The sequence below is a fragment of the Mauremys reevesii genome, linkage group 5 (assembly GCF_016161935.1).
Source record: "Mauremys reevesii isolate NIE-2019 linkage group 5, ASM1616193v1, whole genome shotgun sequence".
Lineage (NCBI taxonomy): Eukaryota > Metazoa > Chordata > Testudines > Geoemydidae > Mauremys > Mauremys reevesii.
The window spans coordinates 45043224-45066309 of record NC_052627.1 but is presented as its reverse complement, the minus strand read 5'-3'; the positions used below and the strand labels follow the sequence as shown (position 1 = coordinate 45066309).

Genomic DNA, 23086 nt, shown 5'->3' with positions numbered 1-23086 from the left:
TAGCTGTTGAAGAAATTTCATTGTTTAATCCATTCTTTCAACATAGTAATTGCATGGCTGCTTTGTTATCCAGCCAGAGTCAAGTTGCACTAAAACTACAATCCACTTAAAGGTGTTTAATTTTATGAAGGCTTGTCTTGCTTTACTGATTAGAGTGATGTGGCACTAGTAGATCCTATAAAAGGAGAGAGGAGTTACAAAGACGACATAATAGACTACACAAGGTTTGGAACAAGCAAACCCTAATCAGTTGTTACTTTACTGTGTCTACCAGAACCTTATACACCAATGGGTATATATTCTTTTGTGCAACAGCATGGGTTAGAGTTGTCCTGTACTAAGAATGGATGTGAGTATGTTTTCTCAGTCTTACTTTCCCCTTTTGTGTGTGATATGTTATTTGTAGAAATTAGAAATAATCACTTAGCCTTCCATTTTTAAGCCAGTTACTTTTTCCCCACTCTAGTAATTAAAATTATTGCTCATTTCTTTCAATGAGACTGCATGTGTGTTCTGTAGATAAGTCCACTGATTTCAGTTAAATATGTAGTTAGAATATTTTACACTATCACAAATAGTATTCAGTAGGGCTACTCTGAGAGGGATTAAAGTTCATTAATCCAGAACTTTCTGTAGCACTCTTCAGGACCAGAGCAGTTATAAAACAAGATGCTGTTAAAGGGAGTTCATGGCCAGCACCTTGAGGGCAGAAACTAACTACTGTACAAATCATTTGTAGAAGCCTGTTGATGTAGCACAATCAATTTGTCTAAAATGCAGGTAAAGGTAGTGTGGCAAATTCCACCATCACACTTTATTACTGTACAATTGAGAGAATACATCACTCAGGCAGATAAAACAAATACCTGAACCCCTTAAATTGAATTCTGCTCCTAAAAACTCTCCCTTTAAACTCACTTGATCACAAGCCTAAACACTAACAAACTTCAAAAGTTTAGTTTATCACACTGAAGACAACTGGAGAACTTTTTTTTTAGTTTGACTGTTAAACACCAGTTGTATTACAGTAACTCATGACTCTTTGATTTTTCTTTCACTTGACTAGAGCTCTAGACTTGTCATAAAGTACATTAGCACTATTAAACATCTTATTTAAATTAGTCAATAAATCCATATTTACATTATAGGAAAACCCCTGAATCATTGCTTTAGGCACTAAACACCAAAAATATTGGTCTATAATTTGACTGTATAAAGACTGTGTTGTTACCTTACATGAATGAGAACCACCAGAAATGGTTTTAATTAACTTGTACCTAATAGAACAAGAGTGGGTAGGCTCAAAGTGTGTAACTTAATACTAGGTGGATCAGACATCCCTCTGACAGGTACCTCAATTTTTTTTTAAATACTTTGGCAATGCTTGTACAGTTTGTCATGCCAAAAAAGTTTCATCTAAATAAAGTTAGTTGGTGGTGTACAAGAGGATACAATAGAATGGTTTGTATGGTTTCACTTACAGCATTTCATTTTGCACATACTAGTGAATCAAGCCACATCACCCCACAGAGAATGGAAACGGGAGAGACAACTTGTAATTGTTCTTCTTCGAGTGCTTGCTCATATCCATTCCAGTTAGCCTCAACCCCCAGCACTGCCAGTGCAGGTATTACACTCCAGAGGCAAGCCAGCCATAATGAGGCCTCCTTCGGTCAGCTTGGCAGACCGGCACGGATCACGATCCAGGTCCCGGCGCCGTTTGCGGTCTCACCAACAATCGCTGTCCTGGCACTGCTCGCCCTCATGGCATAGATTGATATCTCGACCTCCGGCCCAGTACCGCTCCAGCTCTTGGCACAGCGACTCTCGCAGCCGTTCCTGCCGCAGATCTTCGAGATCCAGGTTGACCTCCCGGCACCGCGCTGGTCGCAGGTCCCGGTCTTGCTCTTGGCACCGATATGACTCCAGGTACCGATTCCCGGTGCCAAGGAGCTCACCAATAGTGAGACAAAGGGGCTCATACCAGGGTCTTTATGGTGTTTATGTGCCAATTTAGGATGAAGCTTCAGCTCTGTTTTGTCAATGGTAGAAACATGTATTTTTGAAAGGTTGTCTAACATTAATATTTCTACCTGATTCATGTGAAAAGATGGTTACTCACCTGTTGTTCTTCGAGATGTGTTGCTCATATCCATTCCAGTTAGGCGTGCATGCGCCGCGTGCACGTTCATCGGAAGTTTTTTACCCTAGCAACCCCCAGGAGGTCGACCTGGATCTCGAAGGTCTGTGGCGGGAACGGCTGCCAAAGTCACGGTGCACAGAGCTGGAGCAGTACCAAGTGTACCAGGCTGGAGGTCGAGATGTCGATCTATGCCGCGAATACGACCGGTACCGAATGGGCGAGCGGTGCCAGAACTGCGAGCGGCGTCAGGACCGCGATCGTCAGTGAGACCGAACGGCGCCGGGACCTGGATCATGATCGGTGCCGGTCTGCCGAGCTGACTGAAGGAGGCCTCAGTATGGCTGGCTTGCCTCTGGAGTGTAATACCTGCACTGGCGGTGCCAGGGGTTGAGGCTAACTGGAATGGATAGGAGCAACACATCTCGAAGAACAACAGTTACAAAGGTGAGTAACCGTCTTTTACACAGGATGTCTGCCTATGCCAGGGCGTCTACAGTAGAGGCTTCTCTACATGGTGGGGGTAATGTGCTCTATAGGGGTATGATTTCTAAAGAGCACCTACATGCTGCACATTAATTGGTCCATATAGACCCTGCATAACTAATGTTCAATAAGACCAATTAGTGGAGTCTGTTAGACTTTAGAAATCACACCCCAGTAGAGCCCATTACTGTATCATGTGGAAAACCCTGTGATTTCGGCTCCAGGAATGGATGCTGTAGGGTGTATCAGTGTTGTCTAACCCTGCACAATGGCAAAAACAATTCAGCTAGTCTCTTGCATACAGTACAGCTACCACTCTTGCCATGTGCAGTGCAACTGCATCTCTTCCTATTTAACCTGATGCCTACACACAAGCACATTCATGTGATTGAGGGGGCGCAGGGTTGGCAAGGCTGTTTATACCAGCACTATGAGCATGTGGCACCAGACAGCGCTGGAGCTGACCTGACAGATGCCACTCAGGGAAAAATTCTACCAACTGTGCTCAGGGTGCACACACACCTACATTGGAATTGACACGTGCAATACATCTTGAAGAGCAACAGCTACAGAAAGGTTAGTAACAGTTTTCACTCACAGGCTGTAGGACACTAGCAACTTTTTAGGACAGAATACAACTGGAAACCCATTTAGACTCTGGACACAGGTGTACCTTTAATCATGTCCACAACAGAAAAAAAAATCAAATAGCTCTAGTCCTGTTCAAACAGAAGGCTAAAGCCCTCCAAATATCCAAGGTGTGAAGGACTGCATCCTCCTTAGACTGATGAGGTTGAGGGTGAAACCCCAGAAGATAAATAGTTTGATATGAAAATCTGATGTGATGTTAGGTAAGAACCCAGGATGTGGGCAGAGGAATACCTTGTCTTTTCTTTAAAGAGCACAGAGGATGGTGATTAGCTCTCAAAGTATTTAACTTACCAGCTCTCAAACCAGAGATGATATAGCCACAAAGAAAATGGTTTTCAGGGATAGGTGTAAAAGTGAAGAGACAGCCAGAGTTTCAAAGGGAGGCTTCATCAGAGGTGACAATTAAGTTCAAATCCCAGGTCAGGGTGAGTTCCTTGATATTTGGAAACAGGTTAGATAGCCCTATAATAATCTAGAAGCAAGTGTATCGGATTGCCATGAGCATCAGAAGGTTGATATGAAGAGTAGATTGTGGGCAGACCATCTGCCCTCAACAGTATGGTCCTGTAGGGGAGCTCATCATCCTAGAAGGGAGGAATCTGAAACTATGGGATGATAGGGGATCCCTTTGCAGATCTTCTGTGGATTTTTCTACCAGGTGAGAGAGACTAGCACATGCTGGGGAATGCAGAGCAACTTTCAAACTGTCTGTTGGGGTATAAATGTCCTGAGCCAAGCCTGGAAACAGCAGAAGAGCAAGTGGGCATGTAGCATGATGAAGACAGATGCCACCATGTGACTTGAGGAGCTGCCAAGGCTCAATGGGACATGAGTAATCAAATGTGTCAGAATAAGAAATCTGTCTACCACTAGGTAAGGTCTAGATGATGTATTTGCTGAGCAGATAAGAGAGGACTTCTCAATTTTGAATTGAAGTCCTAGCATAGTGAACAGGGCTGAAGCTCTCTTGATGGCAACTTGGATCTCAATGCAAGAGCATCCTTTAAGCAGTCAATCATTGAGGTAAGGGAAGACTGACTTCCCAGCGATGAAGTAGGGACAACTGCCATAACCGTTGCAAACATCCCAGGGGCAGTAGAGAGCCTGAAGGAAAGCACTCAATACTGAAAGTGCTTTTGACTGATGACAGAAACCTCTTGTGAGAAGGATGGATCACAATATGAAAATATGTATCTTGTAGCTTAAGGGTTGTGAACCAATCCCTAGGATCTAGAGATGGTATGATAGCTGTGAGTGTTACTATAGTTATGTCTTGAAGTGTCCCTTGAGGAGAGAGCTCCAGGAAAGTCAGGCTGAGGTAGATGATCAAAAGAACCTTGGATAGAATATTTTGAATGAGAAGAACTGTTGTCTCCACAATCCAGAAAAGGGGGCAGGCATAGACAAAGATGGAGGAGCAGATTATCTGACAGCTCGCATAGGTACCTGGGAACCAGTTGGTACTGGGGATGAAATAGGCTACAGTACCATGAATCTGAATTCCTGCAGTACTGGGCAGATCTACGCAGAAACCCGATGAGTGTCTGCAGCAGAAGCCTGTGGTACTGAGAATAATAGAGTGTGTGTTGGTACAGATTGACTGGTAGATCTGGGTACTTAGGACTCTCTGAAGTGGAGGTGCCAGTGATATACGTTTCCTCAGTACAGGATCAATAGTGTCCACAGGATTTAGATGTGAATGAACCTTCAATACTGAGATGACTTGGAGCATCAGCAGTACTGTTTGTGAGGAGCAAGTTCTCCCATACCGCAAATTCCTTGTAGCCAAGTCCTTCCTGAGCTGGTTTGGCATGCCTTTTAGCAGAAGATTTGATACTATCACTCACAAATCTCTCTTGCACAATAGTCAGGAAGGCGATCGAGCTGCAGAAATAGTGTGTTGTGGTCACTTAAACCGATACACAGTGGGGTATCTGGGCTTGGATCTAATGCAGGTTGGAGGGATTGCTCCATATGTCCCTGTCTGCCCTGTAATGACCCTTGAATCCTGAGCAAATCTTGCACTTTGAAAGCACATGAGTATCCTCTGAACAGTGGATATGGTGCAAGTGGCCATCACTAACTGGGATGGACTCCTACCAACTGAGGCAATGCTTAAATCCTGGGAATTTAGGCATACCACAAGGAAAAAAGGTCTTTAGTAAAGGAGAGTTCCCCTGGAAAGGAGGGAGGCTAAAAGCCTCCCAAAACTTTTGCCCCCTTTAACTAAACCAATTAAAAAAAAACTGTTTAATCTCTAGTAATCCTAACAGACTAGTTTAAGTAAAGATTAAATAAACTAAAACAGATAGCTAGCAAAGCAAGTGAGCACTACTGAATGCTCTGTCTCAGGCACAGATGGTTGAAAAAGAACTGGGGATGGTTCATCTGTCGTAGCCCTTTATGCCCTTCATATGGGGCCCGAGAATAGCTAGGGTGTGTGGACCGAATAGGCATTGCAGCTGAAAATTTCTGGCCCAAGGCACATGGGCAAATTAAGATTTAAAGACAACACTTTGAGGGTTGATTTGCAGATTTACTCTGTGCAGAACAGAACGTTAGTCTCCTTTGTTTATCAAATAGCAATGCTACGGTCTCTTTCCCGTCCCAAAATGTTTTACATGCCTTCTGAACAATATTCATGCAGGCACTGGAATGAGCTGATTTGAGTTTTCTTTTTATATTTCTAACAAGTTTCAGAACAAGTTTCTCCATGATGGGCCAAATTAACTGCTGGACTAAATGACTTGAATAAAGTTTTCTTTTCCCCAGCTGTGAATTTGGGCCCAGGGTACACATTTGAATTAATTCAATCACTATTTAGTTAATAGCCCTTGTACACTCCATGCATCCATCATTTGATTATAGACTGCCCACATTTTAACTGCTTATCCAACTCATTCTATTCAACATGCCATTGCAGTTCCATTCTATGCAGGGAATGGGATCCTTGAAACTGATGCAGGTCAAAGTAATCCGAGTAACAACAAAAGGAAAAACAAATGTATCTACAATTGTACTAGATGCTAAGAGTTCTAGTTTTCCCCCTTCCTCAAAACCCTTGTTTCTCTGTTTCTCCGCATAAAGTTTGAATTCCTCATCCTCATTTTCAAAGTGCTGTTCCAACACTATGCTTGCACATCTCTAAGAAACTTCCCACTTCAGGACTTATAGTCACTCTTCTTGCTTAGATACTCCTTTATCCCCTCCCACTCGGATCCTGGTGCTCTTTTCAAACTGCCTTTTGACTGGAATAACCTCCTTTTCCTCTTCATAGAGTGTCCTAGGACAGAAGAGACCATTGTAATGAACTAATCTGACCTGTATAACAGGCTGTAGAACTTCCCCTATTTAATTTTCTACAGCATCAGCTTTTAGAAAAACATCCAATCTTGATTTTAAAATTGCCAGTGATGGAGAATCCAACACAATCCTTGGTAAATTGTTCCAATAGTTAATTACTCTGTTTGTAATTTACACCTTACTTCCAAGTCTGAATGTATCTAGCTTCAACTTCCAGCCACACTGGAATGTTACACCTTTCTTTGCTAGACTGAAGAGCCAATTAAATATTTGTAGGTACTTAGACTGAAATCAAGTCACCTCTTAACCTTCTCTTTGTTAAGCTAAACAGATTGAGCTCTTTGAGTCTATCACTAAGGCATGTTTTTTAATCCTTACATCATTTTCATGGCTTTTCTCTCTGAATCCGCTCCAATTTACCAATATCCTTCCTGAGTTGTGGACATCAGAACTAGATACAGTATTTCAGCAGTGGTAGCACCAGTGCCAAATACAGAGGTAAAATAGCCCCTTCTCCTACTCAAGACTCCAGTTGATGCATTCAAGGGCTTTAAAATCCACCCTTTTAAAACCTGCTCCCCTTTGCCTGATTTTGCACATCTATTTTACCGTTGCCATATTCACAAATTTTTTTAAAAAACATTCAGATATGATTGCCCCCCTTCCTGTTTTCTTTTTCTTATTTGTTCTCTCTCTTATCCCTATTGTGTGATATCATTTCCTGCACTTGTCTAATATAAATGAAAGGCCTCTGGGCAGTGACTGTGAATTAGTTCTGTACAGCACTAGTGAAATTTATGTCAGTACATAAATATTGAATAGTAAACTGGATTTTTAAAAGTTATTGATCTTGTACATCAGAGCTGCAACAACTTCAAAGGCTTCCACTCAGTGCACAGAATCAAGCAGGAATAGTTTTTTGAAAAGAAGTGCCGCAAATTGAGTTAAGTAGACATTTTGGACTAGTTTAATTACAGCATTAAGCCCCAAGAAGCAGCATGAGCCAAAAGATAACATCTAGGCTGAAAGGCAGATTGCTGTTGAATTAGTTTGAGAAACTGTTCTTTCAAATGAAGACGCAGAGTTTGAAGCTTTTCATCAATTACATATGATTCATTCAACTCACAATATTCTAAGAGCTGGAAGATCCCAGGTATGTATACTAAATTTTAAGATTATTTACAAAGGGGATTTGTAAAGGCACACGGCACATTTGTCTAAACAATTTAACTATTTGGATTCCTACATTTTTAGAAATTTTATAAACATACCATACTCCAAGGTACAGTCAAGTCAATCTCATGTTGAAGACAGTAAGCTACATCTTCCACCTCAAGAAAAGTAGATGTACACATTACTGATTATCAAAAGATCATGTGTTGCTTGCTACTTACAAAAAAGTCATATCCACTTGTGCAATACTGCTTTCTTACCATTCACACATTTCCTCCAATTCTCCAGGGAAAAGTAACTTTAAATCATGGAATTCCACCAATATATATGCAATACTTTTAAACTAAGAATTATTTCCAATTTTGGGTATTATCTAGTACTGGTGACTGTGTATATGCTGGATATTTAATAAGATACTGGATACTCAGAAGGAATTATGGGGAGAGACATGGCGCTGCGGTTACAGATGGTTGCAGGAAGGAGTTGTATTTGTTTTTGAGGGAAAAATAAGCTAATCCATATCAAAGAAGATTACTGTCTCTTGCTTAGGGCCATGTTTAGCATTTTTTACCTGCCTCTTTGTTTTAAACCAAGAACCGGATTATATGAAAATGATTCTATTAAAATTGCAGAAAACTGGTTATGAATTGGAGAGTCAAGCCATTCCTAATTTTAACGAGATTAAATTCCATAACAAATACCTTCACTCACCTATAAAAGTAAAGTTCATACAAGTCTACAATCTCAGCTTTAAACAATGTTTTCATGTATAGTTTTACAGATCACAAAACAACACAATTGGGGTTTTTTGATATTTTTATAAAATTTGCAAAGATATACCACAAATTACACACACTGAATGCTAAATATGCACACATTTCATTCAATGAAAAAGTGAAAGTAAATATTCAAAGTCTATTACTTATATATACAGTTTCAATCCAAATTTACATTTGCATCATTTTCATGGATAGAAAGAGGCATGGATCAAACAGCTCTGAGATGTATAACTAGTACATTGAAAAGATGCTATTTAAAATGTTCATTTGCATCAATTCCTATTATGCTAGTTCCTATTTTCCTTTGAAAATAGGTTACTTCTAAAAGGTTCAATTGTGTATTGAAATTACTTTAACTACTAGGAAGGCCACTGCTATATACTCATTTACAAGTGCATGTGTGTTCATAATTGTTCTATTCAGATTCACAAGGTAACATGACTGAAAATTTTAATGGACTTGAAGTTACATCAACTTCTAAAATCCACTACAAGTTTAAAAATCATTCTTTGGATGTTGAGTCGTTTAGGACACCTCCCAGTATTAAGGCATCAATGTTAGACATTACTTCTAGTTATAAAGTTAACTGAAGGCTGTTTGGCAGTTAACAAGTAAAGCAAAAATGAACTCATTCCTATCTTCCCACCTACCTTAGAAAGAAGTCATTTCCTCAGTTATACTAAATCTTCTAAATCAAAATAAATGAAGTTAATAAGTAATTACGGGTGATAAAACTCGTGATTTTACTCATGTTCCAACACTAGAAATGAATGTTTATTTGAACTGTTAACATTTAATGAAACTAATGTCTTGACTGGTTTGTTGAAATCTCATTTAGTCTTATACCTAGCAGAATTTTAAATTATAACTTCATTCACATACATTCTAAAATATAAAAACAAATTTAGAATGACTGCTTTAATTTTTAAATTTGTCTCAAAAGTAAAACTAAATATTTGAGTTGAAATTCAAATAAAATCTTAAAAAAATCGATCTGCTATACCTCTTGTAGCACACTTTATAACCATGAAATAGAGAGAAATGAAAAAACAAGAACCTCTATGAAACTGAGGATGATTTGAATGTTATTTGCTATTTTATGAACCTGCAAAAACTGCAGATATTTAGTGAATTTAGGACAGTATATATATCAACATACCCACTTTACCCTTCTACTTTACTTTTGCTCACATTCATATAAAAACAAGTGTTGAACACTTCCTTAAAACTAAATCAGCTGATGTCCACTTAGAAAACTCCACACCTAACAAAACACTAACTATGGAGATCCTGAAATAAAAAATAGAAAGCAAAATAATTAAATAGAATCCAGAAGCGCACAGTTCCTTACAGTTTCACATCCTTAAATGTGCTTTTACTATTTACAAAAAAAGCAAATATTTTTATAGTTATATATGTAAGGAGGAGCCTACAAACTTAGATCCTTTCTGTAATTTAAAAAAATATACATTCTCTTTTTGGCTTTGATACATACAATTAATAATTCATAATGGGGAAATTAGGTGAAGAAAGCTCAGTAAGTAACATGGATATATTGTATCTTCTTTAAGAAGTATGAGCTAAAATGTAAGGCATCCCCAAAATATTTTTTTGCATATAGTACAGGAATGCCATTTTTGTAAACAATAGCTCAAGGAAAGCAATACTGAAACCATAGACATTTTCCTAGAAACCCTTTGATCTCAGAACCAGCCACCCCCAACCATGGGAAACATTTTTAACTTTCTTGTGAAAGAAAATGCAATCCTTTGTCTTCCCATACATTTGTTTTTAATCAAGCATTCGAACAGTTCCCCCTGAAAATTTCTGAACTAAAATATTGATGTAAAAGTTGACCTTAAGAGCACTAACTTGTCTTAAGTCTATTTTTCAGATATGTCACCTTCAGTTGATTTTGTGGCAACGCTGTTCTGGCCTAACTTGTCAATTGATTCCTGCGCAGTATTCCCATCGTGAAAGTTTACTGGGATCTGAAACTGATTGTCAGCTGTGGTTTCAGCAGCAATTAGAGTCTTAGAAGAGGATGTAGGCTGATGTCTATGATAACCACTCTCCTCACCTACTGAAGCTGAAGGTCTTTTTCGCCCAGATATTTCACTAAGAGGAGGCTGAAAATATTAAATTTAACCAGTTTAGTATTTTTTCTACAAGTACGGCTATTACTACTTTTACTTTCGTAGTGGAAGATCCAACTAGAATGACATGTTTAAAAGGTAGGAAGACGAACCCACTAAAACAGTGCTATTGTTATGAAAAATCTTTAACAATTATAAACTCAGTAGTGTTCTAGTTTTTATTTATTTTTTTAAATAGACAATGTCCATGCCCCCAAAGATTATACAGTCTAATTGAATTTCAAGATAGGTATTTGACTCCATCCTGGCATTAAAAAAAAAAGTCAAGCATTAAAAGAATAACCCACAACAAAATATGTGGTAACAGTTAAGAGAAACATGAATTAAACAAAACTGTCACACACTAATGCTCTGGTGGTACATAAGGTCCCCATGCTGTGCACTGAGCACCATCACCTACCCCAAAGTCACTGAGTTGGGAGGCACCTAAAGGAACATTAATTGGCTACCCAACATCACAGTCTTAATGCCCAGCCATTTATGGAAAATTAACATTACATGAAAAAGCACATTTTTCCTTTATACCAGGAGACAGACTCACAAACAGCAATTAAAGTCAGCAGACAGTAAATAGTAAGTGTGATGGCTGTCAGTGCAGTTCAGTAACAACTGCTCACTGGACATTGACTTGCTGCATTCTTATAACTAGCTGTTGAGAGATTACCTACACTAAGAGCACTAATTACAGGTACACGGTCAGGTAATTAAAAACAAAAATGTCCTTACTTATTAGCTTAAGTTTATTAAATTGACGATTTTCTAAATCTATTTTTCCCATTAGTTCTATTTAGCGTTGGCATTTCACTCATCCTAGACAGTGAAAATGGATTAATCCGTTTCAATTTTGTTTAGTTTCACATTCTGGCTTCTTGTACCATGCTGCAAACATTACAAATTAACAAATCTAAACAAAAGTATTTTATTTAAATGTTGTTTAAAAAAACAAACAAACATGAAAACATATCAGTTTTTAGGATTTGCAGAATCTTGGTTTTACAAAACCTAAATTAACCTGATAGTGTTCCTTTAGCAATAGTACACTGAATGCTTTAACAGAGCTTACAAACTTACATCAACTCTGAAGTCCTCCAGTCTCTTAAAGTTACAAAGGTATTCCTGCAGTTTGGGGTCAATGGGTAGAGTTTTTGATTGAGAGTATTTCAGATAAGCCCAAAACTTTTCTAATCCATAAAGCTGACCTAATAGCAGAAAAGATCATTGACAGTTTTACAAGTTACAAAAAAGGAGTATTAAGTACCTAACTGTAAATAGGTAATTTCTCACAATTCCCCCTATCTTCAGAGAGCCTTAAGAAATGGGAATTACCAGATTCATAGTCTTTTTTTGTTTCTTCTTGGAAATCCTTGAAGATCTCTTGTCTGAATTTTTTTTCCAAACCATAGCTGTAAAATCTAAACAAGCATTCCAATCCATACCTGCAAACAGAAAATAATGATTTAAGTGCATATTACACTTCCTCAAGGGATGTAAATGTTCTGTCCTTCCCCTTTACACTTGAGTAAAAAAAAATACCATGGTTTAACTTTCTTTCCTACCCATCGGATCCCTTCCTTCCCTCCATCCATTTTTACTTACCCGGTGCTTCTAAATTTCTTTCAGTGTTTTAAGTATTCAAGGAGTCAAATAAAAGAACGGCTCTTATAAAAACATACTACTGACAGTGAGTCTCAGATGGTCCCGCAGCTCCCACAATTGTGTGTGCATCCCTGTGGAAGACAGGTTGATGCTTTGTTTTCCTATAGATTGATATTTTTAACTTTGCACTGAGGAAACGTGCAGAATACTTTGAAGATGCCAAGAGCTCACTGACTTCATTCTCTACACATTTTCCTCCACTTTGAACCAAGTGCTTTGTGGAATAATCTCCACTTCTAACATGTCAATCACTTGAATCCTTGAGCTTCTGTAGATGCTAAGCAAGGACTTCAGATTTTCTTTATTCCTTGATTACTTGGAGACATTCTCAACAAGATTTTGCACTCAAACCTGCCATGGCACACCCCCTTGAAACAGTGTAATTGTTTGTTAAACTTCAACAATATGCTTGTCACTGGTACAAGACAAATAGTCTCTGCCTTCTTGCTTAAGTCTAAAAAAATTAAGACAGTGTGTTAAACAAGTTCCTTGAAACCAATGAACTGCTGTTTTGTACATCTTCACTTCTCCCAAATCCAGATAAATCTATCTAAACTCAAAATCCCAGTTTTGAGTAAGTTATACCAGAGAAATATTATTGGAATGTTTTTCTAGTAGTCTGACCACTGAATAAACAAGAAGTTTTCCTCTTTTTCTGACTCCCTATATAGCCGTGGGCAAGTTATTATATATCTGTATATATTTTAAATAAAGTCTACCTTAAGCAGAAATTACGAACCAGATCCAGAAGTCACTTGGTGAAATTCTAGGTCCGTGTTATGCAGGAGGTCAGACTAGATAATCCAAATGGTTCCCTCTGGCCTTAAAAAAAAGTCTATGCAGCAGCAGCATCTCTACCTCATATTCCTCACAGTCAGTAAAATGAGTAATACTTCCTCTGCCTACCTTATTATGAAGATTAGTGTTGATGTAACACTTTCCAGTTACAAAGGTGAAGTAGTATTATATACTACATTAAAGGATTTGGAAGAAGCTCTATCATGTGCAGGGGAAAAAACAATCTTTCATGGATAAATCACAACTAGCATGATCAGATCCTACATCCTACTTTCAGTATTATACCAATTCTAAGTGCTGCAAAAAATATGAAGACCGCTGTTTGAACAAATGGATAAAAAGAGCTATCGACTATTAAGCTACATGGAAAGAATGAGCCCAGAAACTGTTTATACCACAAAAACTATCATCATGCAATTGTGCATTCCCTGCAGAGCCAAAACATCCTGTAAGTATACAAACCACTAACTCACTAAATTGTCCTAAATATCAAAGTATCCGAACACTTAATTTTATAAAAAACAAATTAATAGTCTATTTTGTCATACTCTCTCTCCCCTCTCCATTTCCAGGAATAGGAGGGATGTGTTTTTCTTCTTCTATTATTTTAATTATGGGAAAGGACAAATAGATGGGTTTTGCATTTTGTTTTGAGGACTTGTAGGGTTTATAGTCATTTTAGACCATTTAAAAGGGAGTGTGGAGAGTTCCATCATCCTTGCAGCTATGTCGGGGCAGAGGGAGGAAGACAGCACATGCACCGGGCCTTGGTAATTTAAAGCCAGAACCTTAAAACCTGACTGACTGATGAGCAGTCAGTGAAGTGACCAACACACCAGATGGATGTGTTCTTGTCAGCTTTGTGTTGCTCAGTAGGCAGGCTGCTGTGTTCTGGAACAACTGCAGTTTTCTCAGCATCTGCAGTTTCATTCCCAGATACAGTGTGATATAGGAAGAGTCTGGACTTCAACGTACAAGTTGGTGTGGCCAACAATTCATAAATCAAGGTAAGGTGGAGTATCCAGGACAACAGTAGGCAAAAGCAGTTCATTCTGGCTACTGCTATTTGGGTAACCAGCATCAGCAAGACTCCGGCTGCATACCAATTTGATGATGGGAAAGCCTCTCGCTGACTGGTAAGGCATTAACTAGTTCCTCAGAACATTTCACTCTCATCAGCATCATCTACAGTACTTGTCCAGTTTTGCTTCAGTTAGCTGTTCTTAATCCAACAGCTGATCTCATTCAGGCTCAGGGACAGCTAGGAAACAGTACTTATAGATTCATAGACTTAAGGTCAGAAGGGACCATTATGGTCACTAGTCTGACCTCCTGCACAACGCAGGCCACAGAATCTCACCCACCCACTCCTGTATCAAACCCCTAACCTATGTCTGAGTTACTGAAGTCCTCAAATCATGGTTTAAAGACCTCAAGCTGTAGAGAATTCTCCGGCAAGTGACCTGTGCCCCATGCTGCAGAGGAAGGTGAAAAACCTCCAGGGCCTCTGCTAATCTTCCCTAGAGGAAAATTCCTTCCCAACTCCAAATATGGCGATCAGCTAAACCCTGAGCATGTGGGCAAGACTCACCAGCCAACATCCAGGAAAGAATTCTCTGTAGTGACTCATATCCCACCCCATCTAACATCCCATCCCAGACCACTGGGCCTATTTACCTGCTAATAATCAAAGATCAATTAATTGCCAAAATTAGACTATCCTATCATACCATCCCCTCCATAAACTTATCAAGCTTAGTCTTGAAGCCAGATATATCTTTTGCCCCCACTACTTCCCTTGGAAGGCTGTTCCAGAACTTCACTCCTCTGATGGTTAGAAACCTTCATCTAATTTAAAGTCTAAACTTCCTAGTGTCCAGTTTATATCCATTTGTCCTTGTGTCCACACTGGTATTAAGCTTAAATAATTCCTCTCCCTCCCTGATATTTATCCCTCTGATATATTTATAAAGAGCAATCATATCTCCCCTCAGCCTTTTTTTTGGTTAGGCTAAACAAGCCAAGCTCTTTCAGTCTCCTTTCATAAGAGACGTTTTCCATTCCTCAGATCATCCTAGTAGCCCTTCTCTGTACCTGTTCCAGTTTGAATTCATCCTTCTTAAACATCTTTATTTCATAAGCACAAAGTAGGGCTGGGTGTATCTCCATACTGCTGGCATTTTAAAATCATGGTCTGACAGACAATAAATAGGATTTTGGAGAGCATAGAGCTTTTCACATATAAGCTCTGGATGTGCACTTCCCATTTCCCAACACAATCCTCTGAATTCAGAGAGTGAAGAATAGGAACTATACTATCATTCTAATGCCCTATTATATCTTTGCAAGTGAGCTAGCAACGTTCCATACAATATTCTAGGACTGCATGTACCTTCTGTCAAATCTTTTGAAGAACTTGGAAAATCACATGAAATTGTGGTGGGTGTACATTACATCTAACTCCCCATACATCACAGACACCAGTCACCAAATTTAAGAGCAGAGTTTAATTACTTTTGGTGTTGTATCTGATAGCAAAAAGATCCATCATCACTGGATGACCCTTTCAAAGATTTACTTTGCTACCAAACTTCTGCTCATGGTGGCCTATGATTGTGTGATTTATTGGGCAGTATGACTTTTTCCTCTTTTTTAAAATGCTGGTCAGATGCGCCAGTGAGGAAGACATTTTTATCTGAGAAACCATTCCCAAAGACTTGTTGCTTCTTGATATAAAAACAGAAGACAAAATTCTTCTGGGATTTTAACAGTACATTACCACTATGTTACCTGTGAAAACCTGTCCCAACTTATTTTCTCAGAGGAGCAACATTCAGAGAGCAATTTTCAGGCCCACAAATTGTGTGCGCCATATGACCTCCATCAGTCTGCAAAGGTCTTGGGTCACCAACAGGCCCAGATGAGTATCCCACAACCTAAACTACGAACGTCCATTTTAACAAAGACAGAACTGATAGTGCAAAGGAAATCTCCAGCAAAACATGATCTAGATGGGATCATCACACCAGAAAAATGACACTTTCCAGAGGAGTCCAAATCCTGTCTAGATTGAAATAATGCATTTAGAAAGGAAATTCAACCTGCTTTTCTTTTGCTCCTGGAATCCACCGGGGGGGGAGGGAGTGTCTACTTTTTCTCGAGCCCTGATGATAGCAACAAAGAGGATACCACAGGGAAAAGACTACACAGATTTCATCATCCAAGGGGATGTATTCAACATCAAATGATGACAACAGACAAATTAATGGATTTCATTTGTATGACTTAGATCAGACATTGGTATTGACGACTCAAAGAGTCTTTGATCAGACTTAGCTGTTCCGTCCTCTTCTAAAAACCTTGAGATTCCTATCCCTCTCACTTCAGACTTAGGGTGGAAAGAGTGCAAACAGCTATGAGGTGAATGGCCAGATCTCTAAGGCATTTTTGGCTTTGGGCATGTTGGTCCATTAAAGGACTACTGCTGTAGTGAATAATGTGAAAAGTGATTACTTTCCACTTGTACCATGACAAAGACCCAAGTTTACCAAGACTTAGGATGTCATTGGTCTACCTAAACTTTAACCTACTGTACACTGAAAGTAGAACATTTGAAAAAAAAATAGAAAATGATGTAAATTTAGCACAACAGAATATAAATGAGGGTGTGCTTGGGGACAGACCTTTCTATACCCACAGAATGCTCGGATCTATGACCAATGCAGGGGTGTCCCTTAACAGTTTTACTTCTACCCATGATTTTGTGGCTTGCAAGGCATTACACATGATTTTTAGAGTATGAAATGAAAAGAATTTCATGAAGAAACTTTTGATCTTTTCCAGATTAAGACATCATATGTTTTGAATCATAGCAATGGCAATTCAAAGGTGTTTATGACCACAGGACAATCACTCCCATAAAAGAGAATTCTTCTGTTGTGCAGAGACAGAATAGCAAGTCCTCCATACTTCTGTCAAAGAACATGTGACCAGAAAAAAGAGGAGACATTAGTGGGGCTTTTCTACCCTGCGAATTCCCAGTTGCCCATGTCAGCCCCTAGTGCCACTGGCTTCCAATATAACTTATAGAAACCCTTAAGGTACTCTAATTTATACAGGGGTGATCACACCAGCACACAAACAGCTCAGAACTGGGAGGAAAGAAAGGTATTAAAACCATACAGTGGCAATTTTCTTTATTATGTTGACAGTGCTCCTGGAGGAGAAGAAATAAATTTTCACCAATTTTAATTAATCAAGGGGTTAAATAATTAGGCTTGCTTACAATTCACACAATATCCAAATTTGAATAAAATTTATTTTGAGTTTCATAGAGTCTAACGATTAATAATTGGGAATTTGACATCATGGTATGTCTAATGTCATCTATAGCAGCACTACTATTATTTGATTGTTTACACTTTTCAAATTTGCTAAAACAGTGTTTGTTATTAGAGAAACTTGAAGACTAATTTTGAAAATGCTACAAAGTCAAATTGATACTATAAAAGGTTCAAGTTCTTTAAAGTTATTCTGAACACATAGACCCCCATTTCTTAAAATGAAAGGTAGAAAGAAACCCAAAATTAGTCAAAACTTACAGAATAAATGTAATACCTGTAGTGTTCTTTTGCATCATCTAGAGCAAGTTGTCTGAATTCCTCGTACATTTTCTTGTTGAAGTGATCTCTGAGAAAAAAGGACCAGAAACGAAAGAGTGTGTTCATTTCCTGGGATTGGCCAATTCCCAACCGTTTTCTCTCTGGAGAAAAAAAAATAATACAAATCAATGACAAAACAGCTCATTTTAACTATATAAATACACTATTTCAAATATAAACTGTTGGAAAAAAATCTATTTTATATTAATCGAATATACAATAAAAGTTCAGATGGTGTAAATATAAACTCTCCTCAAAAAGCAGTTCAAAACAATTCTAGTTATTAAGCAATTTGAATGAAGTTTCTAAATTCACTTAAATCAGTTAGATATTACTTGTCAAGCTGCTATTTATAAGATCAGTTGTTCAAAATAGTCACTTAAAAAAATAAGCCAACTCAAAGCCTAATGAATTTTTTTACAAAAATTTAACCACTGACATGAAAATTTCAGTAATACAGCAAAGAACTGATGTAAAATGTATAAATGTTTTTTCCCCTAAAAAAACATTGAATTTACAAGAAAACCAAACAACGGTATATAAATTGCCCCAAATTATTTTCTTTTACAACATATAAGTGCTTACATGATAAAAGTTACACAGAAAATAAACATGCTCACAAAATCCAAAGATAATTTGGAATGCCTTTCCAAGCAAAGTTAAAGTGGGCACCAAATAATCATATAGACATTTTTCTTAAGAATACTTGGTTTACTATACAAAAAGCAGGCAAAGGAAAAATAGCATCATATAATATCTGATTATTGCCGAGTAAAATTTCTGAGAACATGTTTGGCATCTTACCAACTAGGCACCTTCGACGATATTTGTGGTACACTTGTTGTGTAAAGCCATTTTCCTTTAAAAGTTCATGAGAAGGATGCTGGAACTTGGGAAGTGAGTGAGGGGTACACCCATAACTTCCTGCTTTTGGAGCACCTTCTGAAGGCGAAGCATTTGAACTGCTGTTGAAACAAAAAATGTTTGTAAACAATGAGGAGTACTTGTGGCACCTTAGAGACTAACAACTTTATCTGGGCATAAGCTATTGTGGGCTAAAGCCCACTTCATCAGATACATGGAATGGAAAATACAGTAGGAAGATATATGTAACAGTACATGAAAGGATGGGAGCTGCCTTACCAAGTGTGTGTGTGGGGGGGGTCAAGACAATTAAACTGAAGTGGGCTATTATCAACAGGACGAAAAATCACTTTTGTGGTGGTAATCAGAGTGGCTCATTTCAAACAGTTGACAAGAAGGTGTGGGTAACAGTAGGGGGAAATTAGCATGGGGAAATTAGTTTTTAGTTCTTGTAGTGACCCATCCACTCTCAGTCTTTATTCAGGCCTAATTTGATGGTGTCCAGTTTGCAAATTAATTCCAGTTCTGCAGTTTCTCGTTCGAGTCTGTTTTTGAAGTTTCTTTGTTGAAGAACTGCTACTTTTAAGTCTGTTATTGAGTGTCCAGGGAGACTGAAGTGGTTCCCGACTGCTTTTTTAATGTTATCATTCTTGACGTCTGATTTGTGTCCATTTATTCTTTTGCATAGAGACTGTCCAGTTTGGCCAATGTACATGGCAGAGGGGCACTGCTGGCACATGATGGCAAATATCACATTGATAGATGTGCAGGTGAATGGGCCTCTGATGGTGTGGCTGATGTGGTTAGTTCCTATGATGATGTCCCCTGAATAGATATGTGGACAGAGTTTGCAACGGGGTTTGTTGCAGGGATAGGTTTCTGGGTTAGTGTTTTTGTTGTGTGGTGTGTAGTTGCTGGTGAGTATTTGCTTCAAGTTGGGAGGCTGTCTGTAAGCGAGAACTGGCCCGTCTCCCAAGGTCTGTGAGAGTGAGGGATCGTCCTTCAGGATAGTGTGTAGATCCTTGATGATGCGCTGAAGAAGTTTTAGTTGGGGGCTGAAGGTGATGGCTAATGGCATTCTGTTACTTTCTTTGTTGGGCCTGTCCTGTAGTAGGTGACTTCTGGGTAAACCTTCTGGCTCTCTCAATCTGTTTCTTCACTTCAGCAGATGGCTACTGTTTTAAGTTTTAAGAACGCTTGTTAGAGATCCTGTAGGTGTTTGTCTCTGTCTGAGGGATTGGAGCAAATGCGGTTGTATCTTAGAGCTTGGCTGTAGACAATGGATCATGTGATATGGTCTAGATGAAAGCTGGAGGCATGTAGGTAAGTATAGCGGTCAGTAGGTTTCCGATATAGGGTGGTGTATATGTGACCATCGCTTATTTGCACTGTAGTGTCCAGGAAGTGGATCTCTTGTGTGGACTGGTCCAGGATGAGGTTGATGGTTGGGTGGAAATTGTTGAAATCCTGGTGGAATTCCTGAAGGGCCTCTTTCCCATGGGTCCAGATGATGAAGATGTCATCAATGTAGCACAAGTAGAATATGGGTGTTAGGGGACGAGAGCTGAGGAAGCGTCAGCCATAAAAATGTTGGCATACTGTAGGGTCATGCGGGTACCCATAGCAGTGCGCTGACTTGAAGGTATACATTGTCCCCAAATGTGAAATAGTTGTGGGGGTGAACACAGTCACAAAGTTCAGCCACAAGATTTGCCGTGACATTATTGGGGATACTGTGTTATTGCACAAACACCACATCTTTTCACTTTTAACATTAAGAAGTTCCAACCATCTTGCATTAACTACCCCGAGAGCTGTTAGAATAGCATAGTTACCAAATGGCCACCATCACATTTGAATTGGCTCTTAGACATGTCCTCCCATTCACACCAACAAAAAAGAGATCACCAAACTTTGAGATAAAGTGCACAGGGAGAAATCTAGGATGCCAATGGCACAAAATTAAATACAAATCTATATGCCAAAAGCAAGGGAAAGTAGAACAGCAGCCTAGGACAGGGAGGACCAAGAGTTAGGGTTGCCAACTTTCTAATCACAGAAAACTGAACACCCCTACCCCGCCTCTGCGCCTTTTCCAAGGCCCCACCCCCCATTCACTCCATCCCCCCTCACTCCATCGCTTGCTCTCCCCCACCATCACTCACTTGCTCATTTTCACCAGGCTGGGGCAGGCAGTTGGGATGCAGGGTTTGGGGTGCAGGAGGGGCTCCGGGCTGGAGCTGAGGGATTCAAAATGTGGGAGGGGGCTCTGGGCTGGGGCATAGGGTTGGGATGTGCGAGGAAGTGCAGGGGTGAGAGTTCCGGGAGGGAGTTTGGGTGCAAGAGGGAGGCTCAGGGTTTGGGTGCAGGCTCCAGGTGGCGCTTACCTCAGACGGCTCCCAGAAGCAGTGACATGTCCCTTAGGCTTCTAGACAGCAGGGTGGCAAGGGGGCTCTGCACAGTGCACCTGCCCACAGGTGCCACCTCTGCTGCTCCCATTGGCTGCTGTTCCTGGCCAATGGGAGCTGCGGAGCCCCCATGTCCACCCCTATGCCTAGGAGCCTAAGGGACATGTCGCCACTTCCGGGAGCTGCGTGAAGCTGGGTAAGGAGCCTACCTGTGCTGCCAGCCCGACTTTTAGCAGCCTGGTCAGCAGTGCTAACCGGAGCCGCCAGGGTCCCTTTTCGACTGGGTGTTCTGGTCAAAAACTGCACACCTAGCAACCCTATCATGGGTCGATTGCGAAAGAAGTGGAGGGAGCTAGACGCTGAAGCAGAGATGGCAGAGTGGGCCAAGAGGAAACCGTTGACCACCTCCAGAGCTTACTGGGTCACCAAAAGAGATAGCAACAAGAGCTAGAGAATATAAGTACCTCCTAGCAGAAGACTGATTAGTTGATAGAACTGAACAGGAATTAATCCAGTTAGGGTTTAGGCAGAGAGTGGGAAACAGCAGTTCTTAATGCTGAAGCAGAACTTTAGTCAGGCTTCAGGCAGACAAGGCGGCCAGGAAACAGAGGCTGATGGCAGAGCCGTGAGTTCAAGGAGGTACAGTGAGCATCCAGACAGAGCCTTGAACTCAGTGGGATACAGTGGAGACCCAGACAGGTCAGAACACATGAGAGACCAAGGGTGCAAATAGTGGTCCTCTGGGGAAAGGGAAATAGGACACCTGTTTTATGGTTCCCATTGTGAGGACTGGAGATCAGAATTACTGGCGGCCGCAGAATGAGAGCTACATGTAGTTCAGTGAGGGCAAGTCTACACTAGAGTGCAGCAGCGGTGCAGCTACACTGATGCAGCTGCGCTACTGTAGCACATCTGGTGAAGACGCGCTATGCTGATGGGAGAACACTCTCCTGTCGGTGTAATTACTCCACCTTTGCAAGAGCACAGAAGCTGTGTATATGCGAGAGCATTTCCCACCAACATAGCACCGGTGTGGACAGCACTTAGGTTGATGTAACTTACGTTGTTCAGGGGAATGTCTTTTTCACACCCCTGAGCACATAAATTATATCAACTTAAGTGGTAGGGTAGCCCAGCCCTGAGAGAAAGAGCCCTGACTGTGGAAGATCAGGACACTTGCAAGGAAAGAGGTCACCTGATCTTGATAGTCAGTGAGCCTGAGGGAGAATAAGACTGCATGCAGAGACTTTCAAACCCTGGAGAAGATGATGAGGGTCTATATAGACTGATTGATCTTGAAGATATGAATTATAATACTGGCATTAAAGACTGTGCAGAACTTGGGGAACTCAGGTATATATGAATGAGTTTATATGGAATCTTTTTTGTTTTAGGTTAGGGGTGAGAGCAGTCCAGATGTGGCCTCACAGCTCAGGGAAAAATTCTGCCTGCGAAAGAGGCAGGTTTTTCCTGAAAAAGGGGGAGAGGGATGTCACAGGGTAGCTGGCTCTAAAACTGAAGTAGGTCTAGCTCCCCTGTGCCCGAACAGGTGCTTCCTGTTGGCCCAATTAAGGGGGCAGTGCTGCACCTGGGGCTAACAGCTGATGCGTCTCCTTGTATTCTCTTCACTGTTTCCCTGCTATTCTTTTGTATTTCTCACTTTTCTTTCCCCAATCCCTTTTTCCTTTCTTGCTGTATTCCTTCTGTCCATCAGTCCTCTTCATTTGTAAATACGTTTTGCATATTCACATACTTCTCACCAATAACTGTTCCACTGGCTCTATGCACTGAATAAATCACAGCAAATTATTCCATGATAAAAATTACTACCTCACAGATGATGTTCTTGGCCTGTGATCTCTGGAATCCATTACCCAACCAACATGGCATTCTAGCGGAGGGTTTGTACTATGTCGTGTTTTTCTTTTTCTTGGAATCTAAGAAAACAAATGCAACATTGCAAAGTATTTCACTGATGTAACTGCAGTCACTTTCTGAAAACTAGAAAAAT

The 23086-nt window shown here is 40.0% G+C and overlaps 1 protein-coding gene across 5 annotated transcripts in view; it reads right to left on the bottom strand.

The window, feature by feature from the left end:
* Nucleotides 1-98: 98 nt before the first annotated feature.
* LARP1B (La ribonucleoprotein 1B) overlaps nucleotides 99-23086 on the bottom strand; it is a 116563-nt gene continuing 93575 nt past the window's right edge. Inside the window, exons 14-21 of one of the 5 annotated variants that reach the window (XM_039540143.1) lie at nucleotides 22906-23012; nucleotides 18608-18768; nucleotides 17760-17904; nucleotides 12015-12124; nucleotides 11760-11887; nucleotides 10436-10661; nucleotides 7852-7911; nucleotides 99-175 (exon numbers count right to left, since the gene is read on the bottom strand). In XM_039540143.1, coding sequence (XP_039396077.1) covers nucleotides 7880-7911; nucleotides 10436-10661; nucleotides 11760-11887; nucleotides 12015-12124; nucleotides 17760-17904; nucleotides 18608-18768; nucleotides 22906-23012 — 909 coding nt within the window. In that variant the 3' untranslated portion in view covers nucleotides 99-175; nucleotides 7852-7879. Of the gene's footprint in view, nucleotides 176-6258; nucleotides 6561-7851; nucleotides 7912-8551; nucleotides 9823-9879; nucleotides 10662-11759; nucleotides 11888-12014; nucleotides 12125-17759; nucleotides 17905-18607; nucleotides 18769-22905; nucleotides 23013-23086 lie in introns of those variants that run through there. The other 4 variants (XM_039540144.1, XM_039540147.1, XM_039540148.1 and 1 more) reach the window with 4 other exon arrangements.